Consider the following 27,152-nt stretch of genomic DNA (forward strand, 5'->3'; position numbering starts at 1 on the left):
TCGATCTTACCGAAGCCCGTTGAGCAGCGGTCCCCAAAGGACGTTGCCGCAGTGGTTGCAGTTGATCGGGGCCGAGTAGGCGTGCTTCTCGAACCGATGCGGATGAAGGAAGTTCTCCTGGTGGTAACCGACCTGTCGGCCGCGCATGATGATCTCCAGCGTTGATCTGAAAAAAGGAGCGTTTAGTGAAGTTATTGAGATCGCGACCCTGAAGAGACTAACTTCTTGTGCAGCAAGCGGCCGTGCGATCGCACCAGGGCACTGCTGAACGAGGCGTGCCGCGTCAGCGAGTCCGAGTGTGGCAGCTCGAGTTTGTCCCAAACTTGGCGCCACTTTTGCGGCAACAGTCCGCGCTCGGCTTCCGCGTTCTTGAGGTCCTCGAGCAGTCGGGAAAACGCGTCCGCGTCGTACCGGTGAAGGCTGTCGTATCCGACGGAGACGACCTTTCGGCGGGGATGGCGGTTCGCCATGGAGTTGCTGCCGCTGCCGCTGCTGCTAGTTCCGGCGTAATCGCTGTCCTCCTCCAGGTTGTCCCCGTTCACCAGCTCCGGATCGTACGCCGGTCCCTGCGCCAGCTCTTCGTCCAGGAAGTACGACCAGATCTCCAACACCGACACGGAACTCTGCGGTCGTAGCACCTGCCGCTCCGGGTCCGGAGTGTACATAAAGTTGTAGAAGATGGGACTCTTGGTGTGCTGCCGCTCGATGTAGTCAAACAGCGAGGGGCCAAACCGTTGCGTGTTGGACGCGTGGTTGCCGCGACCTCCGACGCCGCCCGGGTAGATGTTGTCGTCGTCCGACACGGTCAGCGTCTCAACCACGTGCTTGTGGTGCGAGTTGAGCGAACCGCGCTTGTCGTCGATGGCCGTGATGCCAAAGTCGACCCGCTCCAGCTCGCAGTCGAAGAGGAAGGTTCGGAAGCGTGAACTCACGTGGTGGTACGCCAGGAAGCGCAGGTAGAACTCGTTGAACTCGAACGCCAGCGGGAACTGCGACTGGATTTGGTGCACGGCGTCCAGAAATTGGAGGAAGGTCGGAGCGAACGGAGATCCGCTGCTGCTGTTTGGTTTGAGATTGCTGCGATGGCCGAAGCGGTGCCCGAAGGCGAGCCACTCCTTCTCGATCAACACCCGGAAGCCTTCGATGGTTCGGTAATACGGATCGAGGCACAGCTGCGCAAGCGATGAGATTTGAGCCGTTACGTCCCAGCCGTCCTCGAGCGCCAGCGTCACGCTGGACTCCTGCAGGTCCATCAAGTCTACGACGGCGCCGGAAAGTTGAAGCAACCCCCGAATCTGCTGCAGCCACTCGGACTGCTCGACCAGCTTGGAGAACGTCTGGTCCGGTTCGGTGTTGACGCACGACGGCAGACAGGCCCGCATCAGCTTCTTGAAGGCGGTCCGCGAGTGGCGCACGTCCGTGTAGTCCACCGGAATGAACTCCGCGTACATCTCCGACAGTTTGGCCGACTTGGACTGAGACTTTTCCCCGAGGAAGTACAATGGCACACGTTGAAAGGTATACTGCTGCTGGGACGGGTCCCAATGGTTGACGTCCCGAAGGGTCGACCCGCTGTTCTGACCTGCTCCACCTCCAGCGCTGCTTCCCGGCTTGAGCGATCCCCACTTGTTGGTTTTCGCGTTTGACCGAAGCGCTCCAAAGCTCGAGAAGCTCGAGTTGTTCATCGAGTACAGACCGACGTTGTTTTTCCGACTTATGTCCGGCGTAAGCGTGGCCATATCCGACCGGATCATCAGATTGTTCGCGGCTAGGGCGAGCGAATCCAGCGAGATGTTCGAGTCGGACAGGCCCCACGTGTGCCGGATGGGTCGCGTGTGCGGCGTAGTCTTGATCACCGACACAAAGTACCGATCTTGCTCCTGGAACGATCCGGAATCCGCCGACGTATTCGCCGATCCCGGGTGCCCCTTCAGCATGCCCATCACTCCCTTCGCGAGCGGAACCGCCCCTCGCAAGAGGGTCGCGCCATTCTTGTGTCGCCACGTGGCCACCGGAATCCGGTGGTGTTTGTAGCAGCGGGCCAAATTCCGCAACGCGTCGTCGCTCACGTCCTTCGGACAAACAAGCATCGCCGGGTACGTCCGGCACAGACTGTAGTTACAGTTGATCGAACTTATCCGGTAACCCGTCTGCACATCACCCAACCCAACCCGGAACCAATCCTTGACGTAACTTCGCTCCTTCAACCGCTCCACGTCCTTCACCGTCACCCGGGGCATCGTATCCGCACCCTCGTCCGACCCGTCCTCATCCTCCGGGTTCTCGTTGATCCCCGTGGCGCTGCTTCCCCCGTACCCGTCTTCATTGTCCGCCCCCGGCAAAATATACTTCCGCTTTGTGGTACTCTTCTGCTTGAACCCGGCCTTCTTCGCCGTCCTCAACAGCGTCTTCTTGGCAAAGTCCTTCAACGTGGCGTTCTTCTCCTTAACCTTGTGCAGCGGCGTCGGATTCACGATCCCGTGCGTCGTCGCGAACGCAAAGTGCCCGAACTCGTCCTCCGGATGCCGCACCCGGTGAATCGTCTTTCGAAAGCCCTCGATCGCCTCCTGCATGACCTCCTCATCAAACGCTACCTTGATCAGCTGAAACGTGCTCGACCGCAGCTGCATTCCCTCCTGCAGAACCTGCTCCAGATGCTGCAGGTAGATCACCGTCAGCCGCTTCTCTTTGGTCAGCGAAGAAATGGGGAACGCCCGCACGATGCTCTGCTCGCAGCAGTACGGATCGCACGGCCATCCCTTGAACACGATGCGGTAGTTGGTCAGGAAGAGGGCGCCCTCAGCTGGAAGTAGCAGGTTGCTCGCTTGCGCCACGTCCTTGTCTTCCCGCCCGTCCGCCAGCAAGTACACCCGCATCGGATCCCCGACGATTTCTTCTCCCAACAACAAAGGCGGATACTGCAGCTTCGGCTTCTGAATCGGCGGAATCCGCTTCGCCTCCCGATTCACCGCCTCCAGCGTCTCAATGTGCATCTGAATGACCCCCGGAACCATCTGGTGCAGATTCCGCAAATGCTCCGCCGTCACCTTCCCCTCGTTGCACACCCGATCGATAAACTTGCACACCATCTTGGCGACCTGCGCGCCCACCTCGCTCGGATCATTATCCTCGAACCCCTCATCGCTATGATCGCTGTGCGAGTGCGACTCAATCACGCTGTTCGAAACGCTCGCGTCGTCATCCGCATGCGAGTCCAGCTTCTGCACCCGCCCCCCACTGTTCACGTCCTGCGGAATCAACAGGAACACCATCCGGTTCGCGTAGTGAATCGCCTGGCTGTACAGCGTCTTCTCCTCCGAACTGATCAGCTCCGTCTGCTTCTCCCCGTCCATCGACGGCCAAATCCGCATCTGATCGGCGGCGATCTCCAGCGCGGAAGGTTCCTGCGCCCGCGACATCAACGTCGACCGGTCCAGCTTGTCCCGCGAGGCCGAATGCGTCAGCCCGTTGTTGTCCGTCGACCAGCTGCTGTACGGTTTGTCCGCCGAGTGCTGCGACCGCGGCAGATACAGCTCCTTGATAAAGTTCTGCACGTCGTGGTAGAATGCGTCCTCCCAAAACTGCTGGTTCTTCCACACCGGATGGTCCTGGATGCAGGTGTACGCGAACTGTATCACCCCGGTGCACAACTTCCGGCAGAAGGTGGTGGAGAGGGGGAGCAACGCCGCCGCCACTCCGTACTCGTCCTTCGAGGAGTCGTCCTGCAGCGCCCGGTTCATCAGCTTCACCACCAGGTCAAACTGCTGGTGGTCGAGCTGCTTGTTCCCGTGGGCGATCTTCGCCAACTCTCGACACAGCGTCAATCGCGCGTCCCGCTGCTTCAATATCCGAAGCACGGCGGGGAAACTTTTGCGCGCCTCCGTAATCTTGTTGTCGAAGATGCAGCTGATGCAGGTTTTAAGCACTTCCAGCTTGCGCGCGCTGTTGTTGACCACGGGTCTAAGTTCGGGGACCGGTTTCAGGTATGGGCCCATCGGGACGATCCGTGGCGTTGGTCGGATGGTTTGAAGTCGCGCTTGCAGGTCGTTCGCGGCTAGGCCATCGTTGATGACCTTTTGAACTTCTTGGGCGTCGATGAGCGGCATCGAAGGTTGGTGTATCCGGGCGAAGGCGCCTTCTGGGGGTCGGAGAACCTTTTGCTGGTAGGTTTGTGGGTTTGGGTTTTCGTTGTTGAACAACTGCTTCGCCAGGTCTTGGATGTGGCTGAGTATTAGGGTGGGGTCGTGCGTTTCTTGCTTGAGCAGATCGTTCATTGAGCTGTACAGTTCGTCCCAGGCGTCGCAGGGTCGCCACGGTGGACCCCGGTCGGTGACGAATTCGGTGAAGAACATGCTGTCCAGGACGCGAGAGAGAAAGTCGCAGTCGACGAGATCGCGGGCGCCGAGGAAGCCGGCCCGGTGGAACTGGATGATCGGTTTCGGGTTGATCCTAATGAGTGTCAAACAGGACCGGTAACCTTGCAGGAGTTGTGCGAATAATCTCATAAACACCGCCCGGATCTCCTTGTCCAGCAGGCAGTCGTTTTTCTGCTCTCGGAAGCTGAACCCGGCGCTGTTGGTGTTGTTGTTGTTGGGTGGGAACGCGTAATCCGCGAGGGCCAGCTCGGGATGCAGCACAAGTCGCAGCGCACTCTCCGTCGACTCCCACAGGGCTCGCGGGAGTTTCGCAATCGGAGGAACCAACGACTCCGGAATGTGGATCGAACCCCCGTCCAGATCGGCAACGATCACGTCCAACACTTCGGTGACCTCGGTTTGCATGGCGCTGTGAATGCCCATGATGAAGGGCGTCGGCGTCGACAGCACCTCCAGCAGCGACGCCGGCAAAATTGGAATGTACACGTGGCTGTAGCGGAATGGATACATGAGGGCGGTCAACGCGCGACAACTGTCCGTGAGGCGCGTGTAACTCGTCGAATGAAACAGGATCTTGTGCTCGGTCATCACCGCACAAAACAGCAACATCACGTTCTTAATGCCAAGCTGGTGAAACAGCAAACTCACGCAAGACCCCGTCACCGGAAGTGTGTGCGACAGCGGAGGTTGCAGCACCTGCTTGTCCCCGGCCCCAATCGAGAACCGCACCTGCGGACCACCCGGCGGCGGAACCTGAATACACCCCAAAATACTCCCAATCAGGTGGTGCAAATGGAACTTCAAACTCTCCAAATACACCGTATAGATAGTCCCCAAACAGTTCCGAAACGTCTCGATGTAATCCAGCCGCGACACGATCACCAAACACTTGGGCGCGTACATGATGCTGTGGTGCGTGATCGACGGCGGTCCACTGTTCGCCGCCAGCAGCGCCCGGCTGCTCGGCGACAGCGCATCGTCCTCTTCCTCCTCGTCGATCGGCTTGCTCGGCGTGATCGCGATCGTCTCGTTGAAGCACAGACACGCGCAGTAGTGCCGGTTCGCGTCAATGTCCGTCAGGACCGACACGAAGAACTGCGGCTCCTGGCGCACCGTCGACAGTGACCAGCCCTGCGGTTGGCAGAACTGAAATGGAAGTGGGGGATTAGTATGAGCAGATGATCGCGGAGTGATCTACGCGTTACCCATTCGATGCCACAGATGAAGGGGGTGTCCGGCCAGTCCTTCTCTGGGAAGCGCTGCAGGATTTTTCCATTTCTTGTTCCGGTTCCTGTAACGAAGAAGAAGAAACAAGTTTTACTTTTCTCCACGCAAAGTCAATGGCAAAGTTCAAGGTTATCGAAAATGCTTTCAACTCTACTCCATCATACGCTGTAGTAATCATGATTTAAATGATGAGTGAGTTGAATTTTCCCACCGCCTAATGAGACTTAAGCTGGTAGCATAACGAAGTGACTGAACGTTCAACATGGAAATTCCATGCTGCGTGTGACTTTCCAAGAGTATTGTGTTTGTTCTTGCTTCCTGGTTCAGAGTGTGAGTTTCAATTTAAGGTCTAGATCAAGCAATCCCAGAATTCTAATGAAAAAGATCAATTCTTTTAAATTTTTAATTAAAATTGGTGTAGGCCGGCTACGAAATTATGGGAAAGTATAATTTGTATCAACTTGGTTTCTGCTGATACAGCTTATCGCAGTCTAGGACCCATTTCAAAAAGACATAGCTCATTGCGGTATTATATGTTTCATTGAGTAGCTAAATATCCAAATCGTTTATTAACCTTTGTTGCATTGCATTGCATTCCTCGCCGGTAAGCCACCTTCCAATCGAATTTGTTGATTCCAAGATATGCATTCAAGCAAAAATGTTTTTCCCCTCGCATTTGGAGCAACCAAAGTAACGTGAGCGCGTAATCAATATAACAACTAAAAATGCTCCTCCCCGCAATTTTGAACACCCCTCCCCTTCTCCTCAAAGATCCATCGATTTTACAACTCGACACCCAATCCATTCCAGCCAGATAGTGTGATTGACTCCGAGTCCGCCCGTTCATGAACAACTGAACCGCAAACAGCGTGATGTTATGTAGGTATCTGTATGTTTGTGGTGCACCTGTTGCAAATTACGTTCAGAGACCCCACCGCGTGAGGTCTCCCAGCACAGCTACAACTGCCCCGCAATGGCTGGTCAGTAGGCCATACCGGGCAGGGTTTCTCAATGATTGTTGGAATTTTAGGATTTTTCTCTAAATTTAATTTCGGATTAACATGAGTATTTTGAAAATTGTGTATTCAAGGATATTGTTATATTAAAAGCAGGAAAATTTACAATACTTGATATGATGTTTTCATAAATCTGCATTTTCAATATGTATTTAATTTTTGTTTCTAAATTTCAACCAAACATTTTTTAAAAAGGTTCTTTGAAGTAAAAAAAAAAACACTCAAAAATACAAATACAAAAATCATTATGATCTCGAAGGTTTTTTTTAGTTTTCCTTCTCTTGCCAAATCCATTGTTAGAATATCCAATTACATCTAAATGAATTATAGTGTAAACCATAGTTGAAAGGAACTCCAAAACTCTATTAGGTTATAAGAAACACGAAATTGTAAATTGATTATTTACTAATAAACACTAATTGAATTGAATTGAAAAAATCATTACGAATTGCCGAATTAAAAAAAAAAACAGCAGGTAAATCGTTTCGCCGAATGGGACTTTTTACCGAAGGATGTTGGAAAGAGCCATATTTATCTATTAAACTACTAAATCGATTATTTTTTTGATGTAAAAAAATATTTTCAACACTGAGTATTTTCAAGAAAGCAAAAATAAACAAAATAAAAATTTAATTAAACTAAAAAATCAACTCATTTTTATAAATTGCTCATATTTGAAAATACTGCATCCATCCCGGGAATTCCTGGGACAAAATTCCCGGGATTTTTTCCAAAACCGGGAATTCCCGAATCCCGAAACTTTTTCATTTAGTCCCGGACATTCCCGAAATTGAAAAAAAAATCTTATTTTGGTCTGGAAATTCAGATTTGGTTGTGGAAATAGATAAACAGCTGAATACTTAGTAATCGATAAGCATTAGCATTAGCTTTAAAGTTTGTACAGTTCAGACTTGATTATCCGAAGTTTCGATTATCCGATTTTTCAATTATCCGAAGTTCGATTATCCGAAGGTTTGTATGGGACTTCGGATAATCGAATCACAAACAATTTTTTTTTTTGTATTTTTAATTTTCTTAATTTAAACATTCAATTCGAGTTCTGCGACCCCATTTTAGTAAAATTTGAATGGTTGATTGCCTGTAAAATAAAAAAAAACATTTTTGCAATACTTCACAAGCGCCATTTTGTCCGCAATCTTGGATTAAAAAATTCTAAATCACTTTAAAGTAGTTTAAAAATAAAACAACGAAAAAAAAATCGTGATTCGATTATCCGAAGTAAAATTTGGCAAAGGCCTTCGGATAATCGAGTCTGGACTGTGTTCGACCTATATCTGCATTAATTTGTCTTATCAGGGAAAATTGTTAAAGTGTTAGTTTACAGAAATTCCTAGCGCTTTGAATATTTTCTATTTAACTTCATTTATTTTTTAAACCCTGGCTATTATATTTTTGTATATTTAAGATCTATTTATTTCAACCCAGTTTGTTTTCAAACAACTGGTCAAAAACGTGGACAAACGTCAAAGATTTTTATTTTGAAAAATAAGTTTAACAATTAATTTTCATGTACAATTTAATCTTCAAAATCGTAAATTTTTGTGTTGTTTTTTTTGCATTTTTTAAATTGGCTCAAAATTTGTGATAGTCCATAAAGAAACCAGTTGGAGTCATTGGTTCACTCATACAAGTCTCCATACAATTTACGTAAATATTCGAGAATCTGTGTATTTTGAAGGAATTTTCTGATCGATTTGGAGTCTTGGGCAAAGTTGTAGGAATTGATGAGGACTATTCAGAAAATAATAGATTCATACACGACCGATTTTTAAATAATCTTGTTTTTACAGAAAATTAATTGCCTAAAATTGGTTTTTTTTTGGGACAAAAACCGGCCACACTTGAACAATAGAGAAGTACGGCAAGGCAAGATTTGAAAAAAAAAAAATAGAAATAAAATCTTACTCATTTTTTTACAGGCCATTGCAATTTTTATATTTTTAAATATTTTTTTATCAAATAACTTTTTGCAAGTTTTAAATTGAAAAATAATCTTTAAAATTATTTATATCATGAGCAGTTCTTGTTTGATAGAATGACAAATTTCATGGAAACGTGTTTTTAAAAACCAGTTTCTTTTCTGAATCTGCTCCTGTTTGAAAGAATAAAACCATTTTTTTTAAAGCATGTTTAAAAAAGAACTGGTAATTTAAAAAAAATCCAAATCTGGCAAGAATATTTTTTGAATCTTAATTTATTTTTACAGAACTTTTTATGTTGAAAATAATGACTAAATCCAAATATATAAGAAAGACTATTGTTTGTTTAATTTTGAATTGGTTAATATTTGCAATCAGACTATTCAAAATTAAATTTGATGCACGGAGAGACTGTGCCCAGAAATTTTAACAATTAAAATTGTCGTAAATTTTAACAAAAACGTACTTGTTACTGCCAATTTTCAGTTAAATTAACTAAAATTCAGTATTAATTTAATAACCTGTTTGTTGAAAATGCTAGAGGCAAAAAGCTAACAAATTTCCCGAACTCGAATGAACGTGCTCAACTGTTAGCTTTGGTTTTAGTAAAATAAAAAAAATTGTTGAATGTAATTAACAATTGGTTAAACATTTTTAAAAGATGAACTTGGGTTTGTTTACGTCTGTCATTTGAAGTCAGGATTCGAACAAGAGCTGTCGATTTGTTGAGTTTGTTTTGTTTTTAATTATGAAGTGAGAGGATGTGAAAGATGCAAATCAAACTATTTGGTTAATGTTAAAGGGAGCAACTTCACAGTAAACACTGTAGCAACTGTGGCGGTGAAATTGGTGAGTATAGGTTTGTTGATGATTTCCTTGCAGGTGATAAACTATGAGGGCAAGATGAGGACATTCGCAATGAGGACCTCTGATGCAAGGGACCTTCATGACAATGTTTGAAGGAAAGGGAAGGGCAGTGGAAGGAAGAGGCGGGCGAACTTTTGCACGACAATACTTGCACGGGAAATTTAACAAAATGTTGGTTAATCTAAGTAAGTATGGGTTTATTTTTACACAACAATTTATGTACTGTGATTTTAATTAGAAAATTGAATCATTAAAAACCTTCGTGCTTACGATGGATACAATTTTAATGAACCTTTATTTTTTCAGAATCATCAACCATAAAATGGAAATGCGTACACATAATATTTACATAAAAATTCGACGATGGGAAATGTCTAAAAAACAAAATTTATAAAAAATATACAAAAGAAGATATAAATATTTTAAAAATGCTGTTGAAAGAAGACTGCTTAATAAATTGGTAAGTAAAACTCAAAATATTGTTTTCAGGAATCGGAGTACTTTAAATAAATTGAATCAAATGCAATAAATTAATGCAAGCTTGGTAAGTAGCATTATTGATATTTTTTCTTTCCTCATTATAATTACATTTATTTACGTTCCATTTTTCAGTTTATAGCCGAAATTAAGAATTTTGTATAAAATTACTAATAAATTTCATATGTCTATTTGCAGCAAAAGGTTCGCTTTGGTGTAAATTCTGTGTCCAACCACAAGAAAAATAACTAAACCTGAGACCGTTGTAGATGATGATGACTTATCGGATGATTTCACAGTGATGGTAAGTGAATACAACACTTCATTTTATACAACATAATAAAAATATAAGCTTAAAACCTGGTTAAAATTTTGCTCGGTTTCTATTTTAAGGAATCACGAGAAATTAAACAACATTTTTAAATATGTTCAACAAAATATGTAATATGCTTTTTTTTTAATTATTTTTTTAGATTTATTTAAGGCAGAAAAAATGCGAATATAAAAACACCCAGCATTAATTTGTGAGGCATTATTATGAATTTTACTGCAAATTCAATAAAAATATTGCTAACAATAGCTAATTATTGACTACATGTACGAATGTTTTTCTGTATTCAAGTAAGCCATTAGTTAAAATATAGCTAGAAATTTGGCCCAGCCTATATCGTTAGATAATTAAAGAAAATATATATCAACACTTACATAAATTATGTCTAATTAAGAAATGTTTTGTTATAAACCACTAATAATTTGCTGCATGCAAAAATATTTCGGTTGATACAACGAAAAAAAATTGTTGAAAAGTAGTTGAAAAATATGTCCCAGCCAGTTTTTAACGGAATATTCCACAATATTTCAGCTGAAAACAAGAAATTTTTAGTTAATTTTCTGAAAAAAAAATTCTAGCAGTCGACTGCTAGAATTTTTTTCGGCCATTTAACCAACAAAAATAGCAATTCCAACTATTTTTTTAGTTAATTTTAGTTACTGGTGGTCAGCAATTTCGGGTAAACAAAATCAACAATCGATTGTTGAAAAAAAGCTGTGTAAAAAATTAACCCATACTTTTAGTTAAATTAACCAAGATTTTCTTAGATTTGCCCTGGCCGGTCTCTCCGTGTGGTCTTGTTCCTCGACCCTGATCGAGGGAGAAATTGTTTTATATAATAATTTTAACATTTAAGCCCAAATTCAATGAATAGGTATATGAAAATATTTTAACGATCTTAGAAATTTTTTAAAGAATTTATGGTATGGACATCTTCCAAAATTTAAAGAAGATTTGTATGGAGATACTGATGCTACGAAAAAGACTTCTTTTGTCATACAAATTGTACTTAAAATACAAAAAATAAGTAAAAGAAAACTGGCTCAATCTTGCCCTAACATTTATTTTAAGTGCATTCAAAAACATAAAAAAAAACAAATGAAAACGAAGCATGTAACCACCCAAGCCAACAGGAACCCCTGGCTGAAACCGAAACCCCGCGGTCGAACCAAACATTGCGGTAGTAATCAAAAAACAAACGGTGTCCAATTTTGACCTACCCAACATAAAAATCACACGAAAACAAGCAAATATCCATCCCCCCAAACACAAACACACACATATATGATGATTACCCGTTTCAGTTGATTGGAGTTCGTTATGATGGTTTTCATTACAGTTCCTTATTAAATCTTATTCCACCCCGGCGCGAGTATTGTACAACTTGCTGAGAGATTTTGTGTGAGCTGAGCACGCACTTTTTCCTTCACAACGACGATATCTTGTCTTAATTATCACTGCCCCGGCCCGGCCCGGGGGCCACTTCCTCGAAGCCCAGCTGAGACAATTGCAGGCGGAATGGATGACGTCGTCTCTCGATCGAATTACCACTTGCCAGTGCAAAAGGTTATAATTGGGGCTCGTTCATTAACTCAACCCCCTTCCTCCTCCTCGTATAGCTGCAGCTGACTGAGTCATTACGTCGACAGGCGAACTTGCTGTACGATAACCGGAGGAGGAGGAGGAGACCCCGTTGAGACCCATTACAACTTGTGACTGTGACTCAGATATCGATGCCAGCTGACTGCGCGACACCACGATCGTGTATAGTTCTTTTTGGAGACAATTGGTTTGATTCATTTCATTCCAGGGAGATGATCGGCTCAAAATGTGGTCGATCCCACGCAAAATGAGGAATTCTGCTTTCGCAGAACCAATTACAATTGAGCAATTCCATCTCAAATCAGGAATTTTTCTGGTACTTATGTACCCGACCCTCTCTGATTTCAATGAAACTTTGTAGGAATGTTATCCTAAACCTATATAAGCCATTTTTGTGTATATGGAGCCAATTGTACTCGAAAATGACATTTGAGAAGGGCGTAAGTTATTTAGATATTTTTGTATTCTGTAATTTAAAAATGACTGTATCTCGAAGCCGTTGCATCGTACCAAAAAGTGGTCAAAGACAAACTTGTAGGAAATTAGACGAGTTTTCTGATAAAAATACACTGAAAGAAAAATACACGCCACTTCTATGGGATTTTTAAATTTTTATGGTTAAAAGTTAAATGTTAAGGTGAAGTCACAATTTTTTTTTCGTTCAAAATTTTTGAGGAAATCGCCTAAAATGTTACAAAAAGACTCAAGAAAAATGCAGGATGGTATGTCTCTCCTGAAAAAATACAAAAATCATTTACTAAAACTGTTTTTTTGAAAAGTGGTCAAAACGTCAAAATTTTCAAAAACCGATAGTGGGAATCGATTCTCCAGACAATTTTACATAAAAGTCTCCATATTGACCATTGTCCTAAGTCCAACCCTTGCGAAGTTACAGCGGTTTTAGAAATAAAAATGTTGAAAAACAGCTTTTTTGGTGGTTTTTGGCATTTTCTATATGACAGAATTGATTTTTCAGTCTCGAAAATATTTTTATCGGAAAGCTCGTCCAATTTCCCATAAGTTTGCCTTAAGGCCAAAGGAAAATGTCATTTTCGAGTACAATTGGCTCCATATACAAAAAAATGGCTTATATAGGCCTAAGATAACATGTCTACAAAGTTTCATTGAATTTGGAGAGGGTCGGGTACAAAAGTAGCAGAAAAATTCCGGATTTGAGATGGAATTGCTCAATTACTTTTCTATTTATGAAGGATTGAAACAAATCGAAAAAAATGATCCTATCGATTTGGTGTCTAATTGCCTTAGTAGAAATGTCCCAATTTTTTTTACAGTTTTTATCACTAAAATTTGAATTCTTAACTTTTTTTTATAATTTTCACGATTTCTGTGCGATTTAGGGGACTAACATAATATCACTTATTGCAGTTGATCCTCAATGTTCAATCGATGAAATCTTGGATCATCATCATTGATCAGATTTCCAATGTTAAAATATGAAACTTGTGTGAAACTTTCACAACTTCTTGAAAAAATATTTTTAGATTTTTAAACTCACGACTAACATGTCAAAAAAGCCTCAAACACAGGGATGGAATAATCGCAAAAAAAATCAATTTCGCTAGCGAACTTTCTTCACCCGCGAAAGAGAGAGGAGGCAAATCACGCAAAAGAAAATCGCTCCCGAAATTCTTCAAGAAAATCAATCTGCTGATGATTTTTTGTGAATTTCCTTTTCAGCACCACGTAAAAGTATTTATTTCACTTTGTTTACACACATTGCCCAACTACAAAATTTGACAGGTCATTTTTCGACGTGTGACGTTACACTTGCAAGTGTAGTAGTGAAAAAGATGTTCCGCCGAATAATCAAGATGATGATTTTTTTAGATTCCTTTTACCGATCTTTCGTGCGCGAGAGAGGAGAGCCATGCTCCCTTCGGATTTTTTCTCTTGATGAACGTCCAATGATTTTCTTTTGATGATGATTATTCCATCGCTGCTCAAACATATTATTTGGCCCTTTTGAAATGTAAGTCGTGATTTCATAAATCTTATTGTTTTAAAAGAGGATTGTGTCATTTATGTACCCAGGACCAGCTTCCATGTTATTCGGTGGTCACAATCGATAATATATTTCTAGAGTTTTTTTTAATAAGTCCTATACTGCCCATGATCGCATAAATGTCCCATATGCAATTTCGGCACTTTTGAGGTAATGGTGCAGTTTGGTTCAAAATCGTGTGCTCTTTCAAAACAGCCTATAACATCCAGTACTGTGTTCTAGAAATCAGGAGGAAATCCAGGTTTTTCGTGAAAACTTAACACGTAACCTTATGTGTGGGCCAAACTTCAAATGCATTTTTCTCAGCTTGCTGTATTTTCATATGGGACATTTATGCGAACATGGGCAGTATAAACATATGAAACACAATAGATTATAGGACCTTTTTTTAAACAAATTCTGGATTTGAATAATACCGTTTAAAATTATAAGTTGGTTTAAGGTGACGACTTCCATCATGATGGACGATATAAATTTTGCTTCATTTACAATATTTTCTCAAAATTCCTTCTTCGAATTATTATAGAATAACCTAATATTGAATGTTTGGCCCTTTTGAAATGTTTGTCTTGATTCCAAAATTTTCAAAATATTATGATCTTTAAGATCATAAAATTTTACAAATGTTTCAAATATTGACATTATAAAAAGTGGAAATGTTAGGATGAGTCTATATTAGGCAATTTTATTGGAAATTTTTTGAACTTTTCGAAAAAATATTTTCAGGAATGGATAATCGTGGACACTATTTTTGAAATCGAAAAACGGGAAATTTTCGGTTAATATTAAACTTTAAGTGGCTATATCTTGAAAACAGTGAATTTTATCAAAAAAATCTGTAAAGTTCTTTTCGATTGCAAATTTGATTGTACAACAAATGTCAAAATGAAGTAGGCTTCTATTTTTTTCAAAAAAATCTTAAACTTGGCGGCAACATTTTTGTCCATGCTTCTCTATGGCTCAGTTGCATGTTGTTGTCCCTAAACAAACCAAAAAAAAAAAAAAAAAGGGTTTAATTGAAATAGATTATTGTAAAAAAAGGTTAATTTAAAAGTCGTCAAAAAAAAATTACGTGTGCCTATTCTTCTGGATATTGGCTGGAGAGGACTCCACAAAGTTTGAACCAAAAAAAAAATAATAATAATAAATGGTGGGAAATTGCTCACGTGGTTTATGCATGAGCCCTAAACTGCCGTTCTACGCATAATTGTCCCATGTTCAAAAAAGTGCATCTGAGAAAAACGCCATTGAAATTTTTGATCGATTTCTGTGTTTCTACACATATTTGTCCCGGAGGTCCCTATTCGCCCTATGTGTCCCTTATCACCCCAGTCAGTAGTTTATCACTCTTATTTGTCATCCTCTTTCTATTTAATAGGAAAACAAGGCATAATTTTTCGTTAAACTAATGATTTCGTGAATGAAAATACTTGGTGGGACAATTATGCGTAAAAGAGTAACGATGGGACAAACAGACTTGGTGTTTTTTTTTCATGAGTTTCCGAACAAAGTACTAGATGTTATGTGTTTTCTTAAAGTATATGAAAAATTAAACTCAAAAATGTCAAAAAGTCAAAATCGTCAAAAAATTACATGGGACAATTATGCTTAGAACGGCAGTTTTTTTTTTTTTTATTTTTTTTTTGGGAGGGTGTTCCAGCCGCACATCGTTGATGTCGAAACCTCTAAACTGGGTCCTCGTCCTGTCACGTCCGTCAGTAGTCTTGTCGTACATTACAACTAGAATCAGATCTGCCAATGAATTAGTACACTTCGACCAAATAAACACTGACGCTGTATGGATCTGACTCTAGAATAAATGCACAGTTGTGTGTTATTCATAAGTCCAAAATGTTCAATTATTCATATAAGTCCAAATATTCATTTGCGGATAACTACCTAACTTGAATTGAATACAAGATTTAAAGCAACCTATCCGAAAGCTACTCTTATCTCAAATCCCCGACATTTTAATTAATAGCCAAAAAAACGTTTCTTTTAAAACCTGTCTGGCTTCTTTTTAAAAAACAAAAAAAAATAATAACAGTTCATATTTTAGAAGTCGTGAATTGAAAAAGAAACGACCATTTGATCGTCAGAATTCCAGTAGATCCTCGATTCGCAACAATGGTCGATACAATCATAATCCGACAACCGTTAGTTCAACAGATCAACGAACTTAGTCCGATATCATTTCACTATTGATTGATCGAGACTCTACGGAAATTTTGACAAATCAGATTGGTTTTTTGCTACTTGAATGAAAATCACCGATTCTGATAGAATTACTAAATTCACTGTTACTAATTTTGTCCCTAAATATCTAAAGGCAAAGTATAAAAAGTTGATATTTATAGTTAAAATCCTAAATTCTACAAAAACTATTTTTTTTTAAAAACCCGCATCCTAACCTGACACCCACATTAAGATAGGGAAAAATCACATATGTAGCGGTTCATTGTACAAATGTGATATTTCCACTATCGGAGAACCTCCTTGTCTCGATGACAGCTTACCGGCCATCGATTAAGCCCTGAGACTGCGCCAAAGTGGGTTCTCGCAGCATGAAGTGGTGTCCATGTGTAAAAATGGAAGCTTCAGCAATATACTGAACACTTCGATTTTAATTCCACATCGAATCAAATCATACTCTTTGCCAAACAAGCATCAAACCTATGACACTCATTATGACAAAGCCCAGTGAATTATGCTTAGAATTATGCTTAGAACGGCAGTCAAGTGTTTAAGACTTTTTCAAAAATAATAAATAGCTCAAATAATTGTAAGCAAGCAACTCTCCTTCGTTGATTTCAGTGAAAATTTCAAAAAAAGTGTCCACGTGGTTTATGGATGGTCCCTAGTGGAAAATTGCAAAAGTGATGAGAATTGAAGATAAGTGTGCCGAAAATAGGTATATTTCACCTACAGAATTTTATTCCAGTATTTTTTTAATGGTAATTCAAATTTTAATAAAGTTTAGAAAAATGTAATATTTTCGAAAAGCTGAGAAATTTCCTGCACAATGGTTTGCCTCTAAACCTAAACACTTAATTGCTTGATATTTTTTTCAAGGTATCACCAAATTAGCTATTGTTTGTTTTTAACAAATGCCTTTTTCAAAATTTACTGATTTATTCACTGAAAATAACATTTTCAAAAATAGTTTTGTCTGAAAATTGTGGGTTTAGAGAGAAAATATGTCCTTATGTTAAAGGTATTTTAATCATTCTCCCAATAAGGGAAGATATCGAAGATATGTCAACACTGTTAAAGGGCCATGCATATAATACGTGAGCAACTCTCTACGAAATCGGCCGATTTCGACCATTTTTATTTTTTGTATTTTTTGAACATTTTAAATGGGCGTAATATTCAATGTTTGCCCCTTTTAAAATGTTAGTCTTGATTTAAAAATTTTCAAAATATTTTTTTCGAAAAGATCGGAAAATTTCACGAATGTTTCATGTTTTAACATTGAAAATCGGACCATTAGTTGCTGAGATATCGACATTAGAAAATGGTGGGTTGTTTTGGTGAGACTTAGAAAACTTCAATTTTCGTGTTTCTTTTTCTTTAAGCCGCTGTATCTCAGCAACCAGAGGTCGAATCTTCAATGTCTCTTTGACAATTTTATAGCAAATTTAATGAACTTTCAATAAAAAAAATATTTCTAGAAATGGTCACTAATGGTCACTATTTTTAAAAATCGAAAAACTGCAAATATTTCGCTAAAATCAAACTTTCGGTGGCTATATCTTGAAAACGGAGCTCTTTATCAAAAAATCTGTAAAGTACTTTTCGATTGCAAATTCAATTTTGCATTAAAAAATAACGTCAAATTTGTTTTAGCATGAAATTTGGATTTTTTCCAAAAATCAATATTTTTTTCAAAAATTCATGACTCGGTGGCAGATTTTTTGACCATGTTTCTCTATGGCTCAAAAGTTGCGGATTTTTGTCCCCTAAAACATATCAAAAAATCTCGAAAATCAAAAAATACGTATTTTGGGAAATTGAGTTTTAGTGAAAAAAAAGTTGATAAAAAAATCTGCAATTTTTTTTTCCGTGAATCTATTTTTTTCTCAATAGTCCTCAACAATACCTACAACTTTGCCGAAGACACCAAATTGATCAGAAAATTCACTCAAAAGTTACAGCTGTTTGAATATTTACGTACCATTTTTGTATGGACAGCAGCCAAAATTGTATGGAGACTTGTATGGGTGAACCAATGACACAAAATAGCTTATTTTGTCATTGGGAAGGCCCCCACAAAGTTTGAGCCAAATCAAAAAATACAAATAAAATCCATTTCCGGTTTTGGTAGAGAATTGCTCACGTGGACATTTTTATGAATTTTGGACCCCCTCCCATATGGACATCCATATAATAAAAATTCAAATAACCACTTAGAATGCAATTATTGATAAAAAACGTTACTTAATCCACCCTTAGGTGGTTGGTGCCTCCCTCACATTTAGAGGGTAATACTATCCAAAATAGATACAAAAGGGCGGACCTTCCAGTGTTCTATCAACTTGATTCATTATTCATACCATCAGATTGAGTAGTCAGTCATAATTCAGGGTACTTATGTGCTTATAACTTTTGATAGGGTTGTCAGATCTACAATCTTTTGGACTCGTTAGAAAGGTCTTTTGATAACCCATCCAACGAAGGGTCGCATGACAGATCCGGACAACGTTTTCATCATGATATCTGAGATCCGGCCTCTAAAAAGTACATAAATAACACTTAAGTGCCTATAACTTTTGCTAGGGTTTTCAGATCGTCAATATTTTGAGGTCGTTGGAAAGTTCTTTTGAATACCTTTCTAAAAATGTATAACATGACGGGGTTTCATACAAAAACCACCCTTTTTACAAACTTCCGAACTTTTGTTAAAATCGTTTTTTTAACCTAACTTTTGAAATACTTAACTAAACTTTATACTTTTCAATAGCGACTTATGGGACCCCAAGACGGATCGAATGAGACCGAAACGGTCCAAATCGGTTCAGCCAGTGCCGAGATAATCCAGTGCAAATTTTTATGATCAACATCCCACCACACACACAGACATTTGCTCAGAATTTGATCCTGAGTCGATAGGTATACGTGAAGGTGGGTCTAGGTGGTCAAATTAAGAATTTCATTTTCCGAGTGATTTTATAGCCTTTCCTCAGTAAGGTGAGGAAGGCAAAAGACTTCCACAATAACTAATGAATTTTCACGGTGTGGTCATATATTGAACATCTTGAAAAAAATATCCTAATAAAATAGGTATTTGACTTTTCCTGTTATATTTTATAAACTGGCAACACTGTCATAATTTATTTTGAAAAAAAAAACGATATCAACTTAAAAATAGCCTTAATCGTCGGTGTTTTTGAGAAATTCAATTGTAAAGTGAAGTCATTATAAAAAATCATAATTAAACAAAACCGAACGCCCATGCCCACAATTCCTCCGCATGAACAGCATCAACGGCCGAAGAAGTAGTGTAGCGAAAGTGAAATATAAACACCAATTCAGCAAATTCAAACACACACAGCACAGCCCAGACAGATAGATGAGCCGCTCTTTACGAAAGAAGCAGAAGCTTCGGACCAGATATCAGCCAAGGGGCACACCAAAATAGAAGTGGCCAAGCCGCGACTCCAGCAACAGTTATTGGAAAGAGGTGGTTAGAGGAGGGAAGGGGTTCCAACTCTATATGGACAAATAACAGAATAGTCGAGGCAGTACCGTCAAAGGGGGTGATTTGACGGTACTGCCTCGATTAACTTTTTTGTTGTAAAACTGTTCAAAAAAAATTGCACGTAATTTTTGAACAGTCCCCGTTTACAGATAGCGACGCGTCAAATATAAAGATGTATTAGTGAAATGCGTGTGATTGGTATGAAATCAAGGTACAAAGTCACTCAAAATACAGTTTTTTTTTTGCTGGAGGCTGCAAATTTTATTTTGCAGAAGGCAGGGTACTGGAGCGGTTGGAGACGAAAAAATGTGAGGGTAATAAATATCTGAGGAAAGCAAAAACACACACTTGCGAGGTTTTTTTTTCGTGGAGCGGGTGGCGATCCATAAAGCATTTAGTTATTTTGTTTTTTTTTTACTCTTTCTTTTTTATGTAACCGACTCTATTAGTTCGTTCATTCATTTTTTATCTATTTTTTTTTTGCTTTCGTTAGCAGCATCGAGAGTGAATCGCTTAAAAGTGAGCAATTTCTTGAATATCTAGAGCTTCTTTTTTTTTGCTGACTTGATGAAGTGTAACATGACGATGATGACGATGATGGTGATGGTAATGGTGACGAAAGATTATCTCAGACGCGGTGTGATGATGCGTTGAGGAATGTTTTGACACAAGTGCACACATTCTTGGTCGATGCCAATTAACTCCAACTTGCGAGCACATACATATTGGGAGTAAATAGAGTAGATCACGGAAGATTGCCCCTGCTAGACGGCAGCGACGACGCGTTGGTGATGAACGACATCGCCACGACCTTCAGACCAAAATGACTGGAAAGTTATACTACACAGCACGGTGTGTTTTTTGTTGCAGTTTTTTATCTAAAATTTATTGATACTCCATATTACATTTTCAAGAATAAGTATTTTTTTTACTCTAATCTAATAAAGACGCTGCATGTCTGATGGAAGCATGCTGGACAAAAAATTAAAGCGGCCAGCCCTACTGCATTGTTTTTACCGCAGAGAGGATTCTGTGAACGAATCACATTTCACCAAATCTACAGGGGAGGAAGGATGCGTGGACATACCGTACCAAACGCTTAAGTAAAAAATTAAATGCTTAAACACACCGCGAACTTAATTAACTCTGCCTGAGTCAAGGTTGCGGCCCGTCTCGCTTTGGTTAGGCACATGCTACCTATACAAAGTTGATTTTCTCGACGATTTTCACTGGAGCACTGGCTCTGCGTCATCCGGCCGGCAGGTTGACCTTCCGGTAACGGCGGCAGCGAATCGAATTTGCACTTTGAAAGTGGTTCTTGTGGCGTTATCGATGATTTAAAAAACTTAAAGTTATGCTAAATTTTCTGAACTAAATTTAAAACTAGTTCCAAAGTGGCAATAAAAAGGAAATGCAAATGGCATAAAAAAGAGAGAGATAGGTGATAGTGGGCAGTAAACGTGAGGTGATGATGATGTCATTTTGGTTTATTTAGTACGAAACTGTTGCCAAATTGTGGCCGTGAGGGCTTGGAACGAGATCACAGACAAAACAGAGAAAAGAACAACTTGACCGTTTATGGATGAGCTATCAATGATTATGACTTTGGGGAAATCCGTGAGAGGATGAATGACGTTCTGCTGGGTTTTAACTGAATTTTATATTTCAAGCATAAATTTAACAACTTTGGAGAAAGAATGATCACAACTTTTTATTTTGTTGAGCCTTGTGACCACTGCAACCAATTAGAGGAATATTGTGATGTAATCACAACATACTTTATACATTGTTTCAGTTAGGCCATTGCATTCCTCCCACCCCCTTAAAAAATGCCCCAAAAGAAAAAAATATTGCTGAAAATTTAAATTTTCATTGAAAAAAAAAAAACTTGTACAACTAATTGTAAACTATTTTAAATATATTGTATAACGTTTAATCTTGATTATTTAATCAAATAGGTCCCTTTTAGACTTCTTGCAAGTTTTGAATTTTCGGACCATGGATAGAAAAAAGACTGCAACTTCAGGAAAAATATATTTTCATAAATTTGGAAATTTGGAAGGATGGGGGCTTGATTTTTTTGAAAAGCTTTTTTTAGTTAGAGGAAATACTCATATGTTTGACAGGTTGAGGATTCGCTCCTATTCCCATCTATTTAGCAGATTTTCACTCTTTAAACAAATTATTTTGCAAACTTACTACTTAGTATGTTTAAAATTATAAATACTCAAAATTGTTCACAAAATATCGTATTTTTTCGAAAGTACTCAAATTTTCATAATTTACAATATGGGTTTCAAACGAAGCGAAATTTTGTGAACTTTTTCACTTTTTTTAGTTTGTTTTTTAATTCTAAAATTGTCACAAAATACCGTATTTTTTCGATACTACTCAAATATTAAAAGTTTAGAATACGGGTATCAAACGAAGCAAAATCTTGTATGCGTGTTCACTTCATTAGAGTTTTTTTTTGCTAAAAACTGAAAATTTTCACAAAACACCGTATTTTTCGAAAATACTCAAACTTTTAAAACGGACGAAGCAAAAGTTTCTATGATTTTCACTTTATTAAAGTTTTTGAAAAATAATAAAATTTTCACAAAATACCGTATTTTTCGAAAATACTCAAACTTTCAAATGGACTAAGCGAAATTTTGTATGATTTTCACTTTATTAAAGTTATTTGAAATATACCGTCAGTGGGGGTGACTATGGGTAAAAAAACGATACACCTCTCGTAATTACCTAATAACAAAAACAATTTAAATAATAACATCGAAAATCTTCCAATGTAGATTTGTTCTTCGATAGTTTACTAACATTTTCCCAAACTATGGTGGATTTTAGTGAACACTACTTTAAATGCCAATAGTTTGAAAATTTACCCAATCTCACCCCTTAGAGGGGGTGACATTGGGTCAAATGAAACTAAAATGATGCTCAAATACAACAATATGGTAAAAACAAGTCATCCAACAATGTTTCTTGTTCGAGGGAATCGTATTGACATGCTACAATGTTTGAAGTGGAGATTTTCAAACATTTGGGTAGTTTTTGAGCAATCCCAAGAAAAATTTTAGAAAATGATTTTTCAAGAGGTCATTTTTGGCCAAAAACGTACCTCAACTTTAGACAGCTGTCAAAATAACAGGATTTGCTCTAGGAACGAGATTTTTTCAGCGAAGTCATCTTAAGATGTCCCCTACACAACCCTTTTAACAGAATTCAGTTTCATTGAGAAGAATCTGAGAAATGGTAAAATCCGTAAAAAATCACTTTGACCCAATCTCACCCCCCAGACCCAATGTCACCCCCACTGACGGTACTAAAATTTTCATAAAATACCGTATTTTTCGAAAATACTCAAATTTTTACATTTTACAATATGGGTTTCAAACGAAGCGAATTTTTGTATGCTTTTCACTTTATTAAAGTTTTTTGAAAAATACTAAAATTTTCACAAAATACCGTATTTTTCGAAAATACTCAAACTTTCAAAATGGACGAAGCGAAATTTTGTATGATTTTCAAATTTATTAAGATTATTTGATATATACTAAAATTAAAAAAAAACGTATTTTTCGAAAATACTAAAATTTTTATAATTTGCAATATGGGTTTCAAACGAAGCGAAATTTTGTATGATTTTCACTTTATTAAAGTTTTTTTCAAAATACTAAAATTTTCACAAAATACCGTATTTTTCGAAAATACTCAAATTTTCAAAATTCGCTATATGGACGAAGCGAAATTTTGTATGATTTTCACATAATTAAAGTTTTATGAAAAATACTAAAATTATCACAAAATACCGTATTTTTCGAAAATACTCAAACTTTTAAAATTTGCAATATGGACGAAACGAAATTTTGTATAATTTGTTTATTTATTAAATACAGCAGCGTAAGGCTTACACCTTTTTAAATTGCTACCTACCTAATTTTCACTTTATAAGAGTTTTTTTTTTGTTGAAAATATTAAAATTTTCACAAAATACCGTATTCTTCATAATACTAAAATTTCCATAATTTGCCATATAGGTTTCAAATGAAGCGAAATGTTTTATACCTTTTTACTAAAATGTTCACAAAATTTAGACGATTTAGTAATTTGAAAACAAAAACGATATTTTGTGAAAATTTTAGTATTTATAAAAAATATATAAAAAAGTTAAAAAGGCCTACAAAATTTAGCTTCGTCTGATACCCATATGGCAAATTATGAAATTTAAGTATTTTCGAAAAATACGGTATTTTGTAAACAATTTTAAGTATTACATTTCAAAAAGGGGGAAGCATGAACTTTGGGCCCCCCAAAAAACAAATGCACTTTGAATATTTAAAAAATATTTAGACAGGACCGAATGGTTTTTCTCCAATCTTTGTAGGGAGAATTAGGGCGTTATCGAGCCTCGATAATTTTATCGTTAACAACCTTGGTTATTATCAACTCCACTCATATTTTCACAAAATACCGTAATTTTTCGAAAATACTAAAAAAATTATAATTCGCAATATGGGTATTATACGATTCGATATTTTGCATATATTTCAACTGTTTAAGAGTATTTTGAATGAAATACTCAAATTTTCACAAAATACCGTATTTTCTCGAAAATACTCAAATTTTTACAATTCGAAATATTGGTATTGAACGATTTGAAATTTTGCATGTATTCTAACTGTTTTAGAGTTTTTTGAATGAAATACTAAAATTTTCACAAAATATCGTATTTTCTCGAAAATACTCAAATTTTCATAATTTGCAATAAGAGTATCAAACTATTCGAAACTTTGAAAATATTTTAACTGTTTTAGAGTTTTTTGAATGAAATACTAAAATTTTCACAAAATATCGCATTTCCTCGAAAATACTAAAATTTTTATAATTCGAAATATTGGTATCAAACGATTTGAAATTTTGCCTGTATTCTGTTTTAGAGTTTTTTGAATGAAATACTAAAATTTTCACAAAATATCGCATTTTCTCGAAAATACTCAAATTTTTATAAAAATCAATATTGGTGCATGCATTTTAACTGTTTTAGAGTTTTTTGAATGAAATACTAAAATTTTCACAAAATACCGTATTTTCTCGAAAATACTCAAATTTTTATAATTCGAAATATTGGTATCAAACGATTCGAAATTTTAAAAATATTTTAACTGTTTTAGATCTTTTTGAATCAAATATTAAAATTTTCACAAAATACCGTATTTTTTCGAAAATACCTAAATTTTTATAATTCGCAATATGTGTATCAAACGATTCGAAATTTTGCATGTTTTTTTAACTGTTTTAGCGTTTTTTGAATGAAAAAGCTTTGCAATTTCGAAGGTTATTTTGTAACTTTTTTTTTGTAACACTCAAATGGATGATTTTTTGCGATGAAAATTAACCGTTTTTTCATTCGAGTATGACAGAAAAAATAGGTAGTACGGAACACAGAACTATTTTCTAAATTCAAGGCAAATTTACAAAGGAAGTTAAAAAAAAAAGACCAACGCTTTTCATTGTTCGTGTCACGTCCTTTCCACACATTCACCGTGAAGGCCCAGCTTCAAAAACTATTCAATTCCACCAAACCATTGCAATCGCACGTATTTGCACCCTCCTCCCAGCCTTCGTAATGTTTTTAGAAAAGCGAAAATTCCATCCCAATAATTTGTGCGCCCTGGTTAAACGATCTCAATTGACGAACGAATGTTTTGAATAATTCATGATATTGTTGGAGACCCCGGAGGTCGCAACACCTATTAGAAGCCACTTACGCTCTTTCTCGTGATCGTAGCCGACAATTACGAAGTAATCGGCCAGCCGGGACATCTTTTGCTTTGGTTTCGATTTCCGGCGGCGGCGGCGGTTGTTGACGGAGGGTCAGATCAGGGACCCTCCGCGCGGATCCTTTTCCTGTGTGGGTTCTTCCTGCCCAGCGGGGACACACTCTTCCCGATTCACACGTCCTCACGACCAACAAAAACACAAAACACTCTCTCGCGGCGGAGGGAAGAATGTCAACCACTGTCCACCATTTTCGTATTCACTTGCTGCTGCTGTTGCTTCTCCCCGTGTTTCGTGTCTCCTTCTTTCGCCTCAAGATCCCCTAGAAAGGAACCGAGGCTGGCCACAACCCGCGTATCAACAAAACCCCGAAAAGTGATAACACTCTTGAGAGCTCCTCACACACAAAACATTCACTTTTTTTTCCTTCTGTGAGCTGCCTCTTTTGCAGATCTCCCTAGGGCAGGGCACGGGGCCAGCGGGGAGGAAGAGGTCAGCAATCTCCCGAGGGGGGAAGGACAGCGATTAATAGCTGCCGCTGGCAGTGGCGAAATCCTCAACCTGGAACATCCTCCAGCAAGTAATCCAGCTGTTCCAGCTGGAAAACAGTTACGGCACGGGACCCACCCCCTGAACCTGTTCCGTCCGCGCTCGTCTTACTCTTGTTTTTCGTTTCCTTTTTTCTCGTTTTTTTTCTTCTGGGAGGGGTGCAAACGCCTTTCTTTTTTCACCGTTTTCTGTCGTTCCGCCGTCCCTCCTCCAAAAGGGCGATTCCCACCCAAATCACGCCCGTCCGAAGCACCACCCGACACCGGAGGAACCGTTTTCGCGGAAAAGTAACTTTCAGGCACCCGAGCGAGGGCACAAAGCGGAATCTGCGTTCACAGTCCTGCGATTTGCACTTTGCTGGACGGTCAGCAAAACGGACTGCGAACGAGCGGAGCAAAGAGCGCACACCAACACCGACGAAGAACCAACGCAAACTGTCACGCACGTCTTTTGGGTTGGCTGGAAAAATGTCATCGCGGGCAGCAGAGTGCGTCAAATGACAGAACGGGGGTGATGATGATGGGGGATGGGAGTTGGATTTCCGGGAATTAAAAAAAAAATCACATGCGGGAATTTTTCAGGTAAAATAAAACTTTAAGTGCTTGAAAATGGTGTACTTTTTAAAAAATCTGTAAAATTGTTGCAAATTTGATTTTACAATAAAAAATTAAGTAAAAAAAAATCGAGTCAAACTTTCAAAATGTTATAACTTAGTGGCACATTTTCTCCATACTTCTCAAATGTTGCGGTTTTTTGTCTGCCTACAACATACAAAAAAAAAATTAAGAAATACGGATTTTGGGAAGTTGAATATTTATTACAAAAAACTTGTTTAAAAATTGGCAATTTTGTTTGAATAGTCCGAGGAATAGTCCTTATCAATACCTAGAACTTAGTCAAAGACATCAAATCGACCAGAAAATTCATTCAAAAGTTACAGATTTTCGAACATTTACGTACCATTTTTGGTATGGACAGCTGCCAAAATTGTATGGAGACTTGTATGGGTGAACCAATGACACAAAATGGCTTCTTTGGTCATCGGGAAGGACCCCGCAAAGTTTGAACAAAATCAAAAAATATAAATAAAATCCAGTTTCGGTATTGGTGCATTATAATAATTATTGCGCTTGAGTCAATATTAGGCTAAGTTTTAGCAAGTGTCTTTTTGATAACTTGTCGCCATAATCATTCAAATCATAAACACAAACAAAACCGAGAACAAAACTGTATGGAAAACAAACCACCATTCCGCTTTAAGA

General features: G+C 38.9%; 1 protein-coding gene across 2 annotated transcripts in view; it reads right to left on the reverse strand.

The window, feature by feature from the left end:
• LOC120418577 (myotubularin-related protein 13) overlaps positions 1-27,152 on the reverse strand; it is a 65,382-nt gene that overhangs the window by 7,471 nt on the left and 30,759 nt on the right. Inside the window, exons 1-4 of one of the 2 annotated variants that reach the window (XM_039581026.1) lie at positions 25,332-26,334; positions 5,582-5,667; positions 223-5,522; positions 11-166 (exon numbers count right to left, since the gene is read on the reverse strand). In XM_039581026.1, the coding sequence (XP_039436960.1) occupies positions 11-166; positions 223-5,522; positions 5,582-5,667; positions 25,332-25,386 (5,597 nt within the window). In that variant the 5' untranslated portion in view covers positions 25,387-26,334. Of the gene's footprint in view, positions 1-10; positions 167-222; positions 5,523-5,581; positions 5,668-25,331; positions 26,335-27,152 lie in introns of those variants that run through there. The other variant, XM_052711086.1, reaches the window with a different exon arrangement.

The sequence above is a fragment of the Culex pipiens genome, chromosome 3 (assembly GCF_016801865.2).
Source record: "Culex pipiens pallens isolate TS chromosome 3, TS_CPP_V2, whole genome shotgun sequence".
NCBI classification, from domain to species: domain Eukaryota; kingdom Metazoa; phylum Arthropoda; class Insecta; order Diptera; family Culicidae; genus Culex; species Culex pipiens.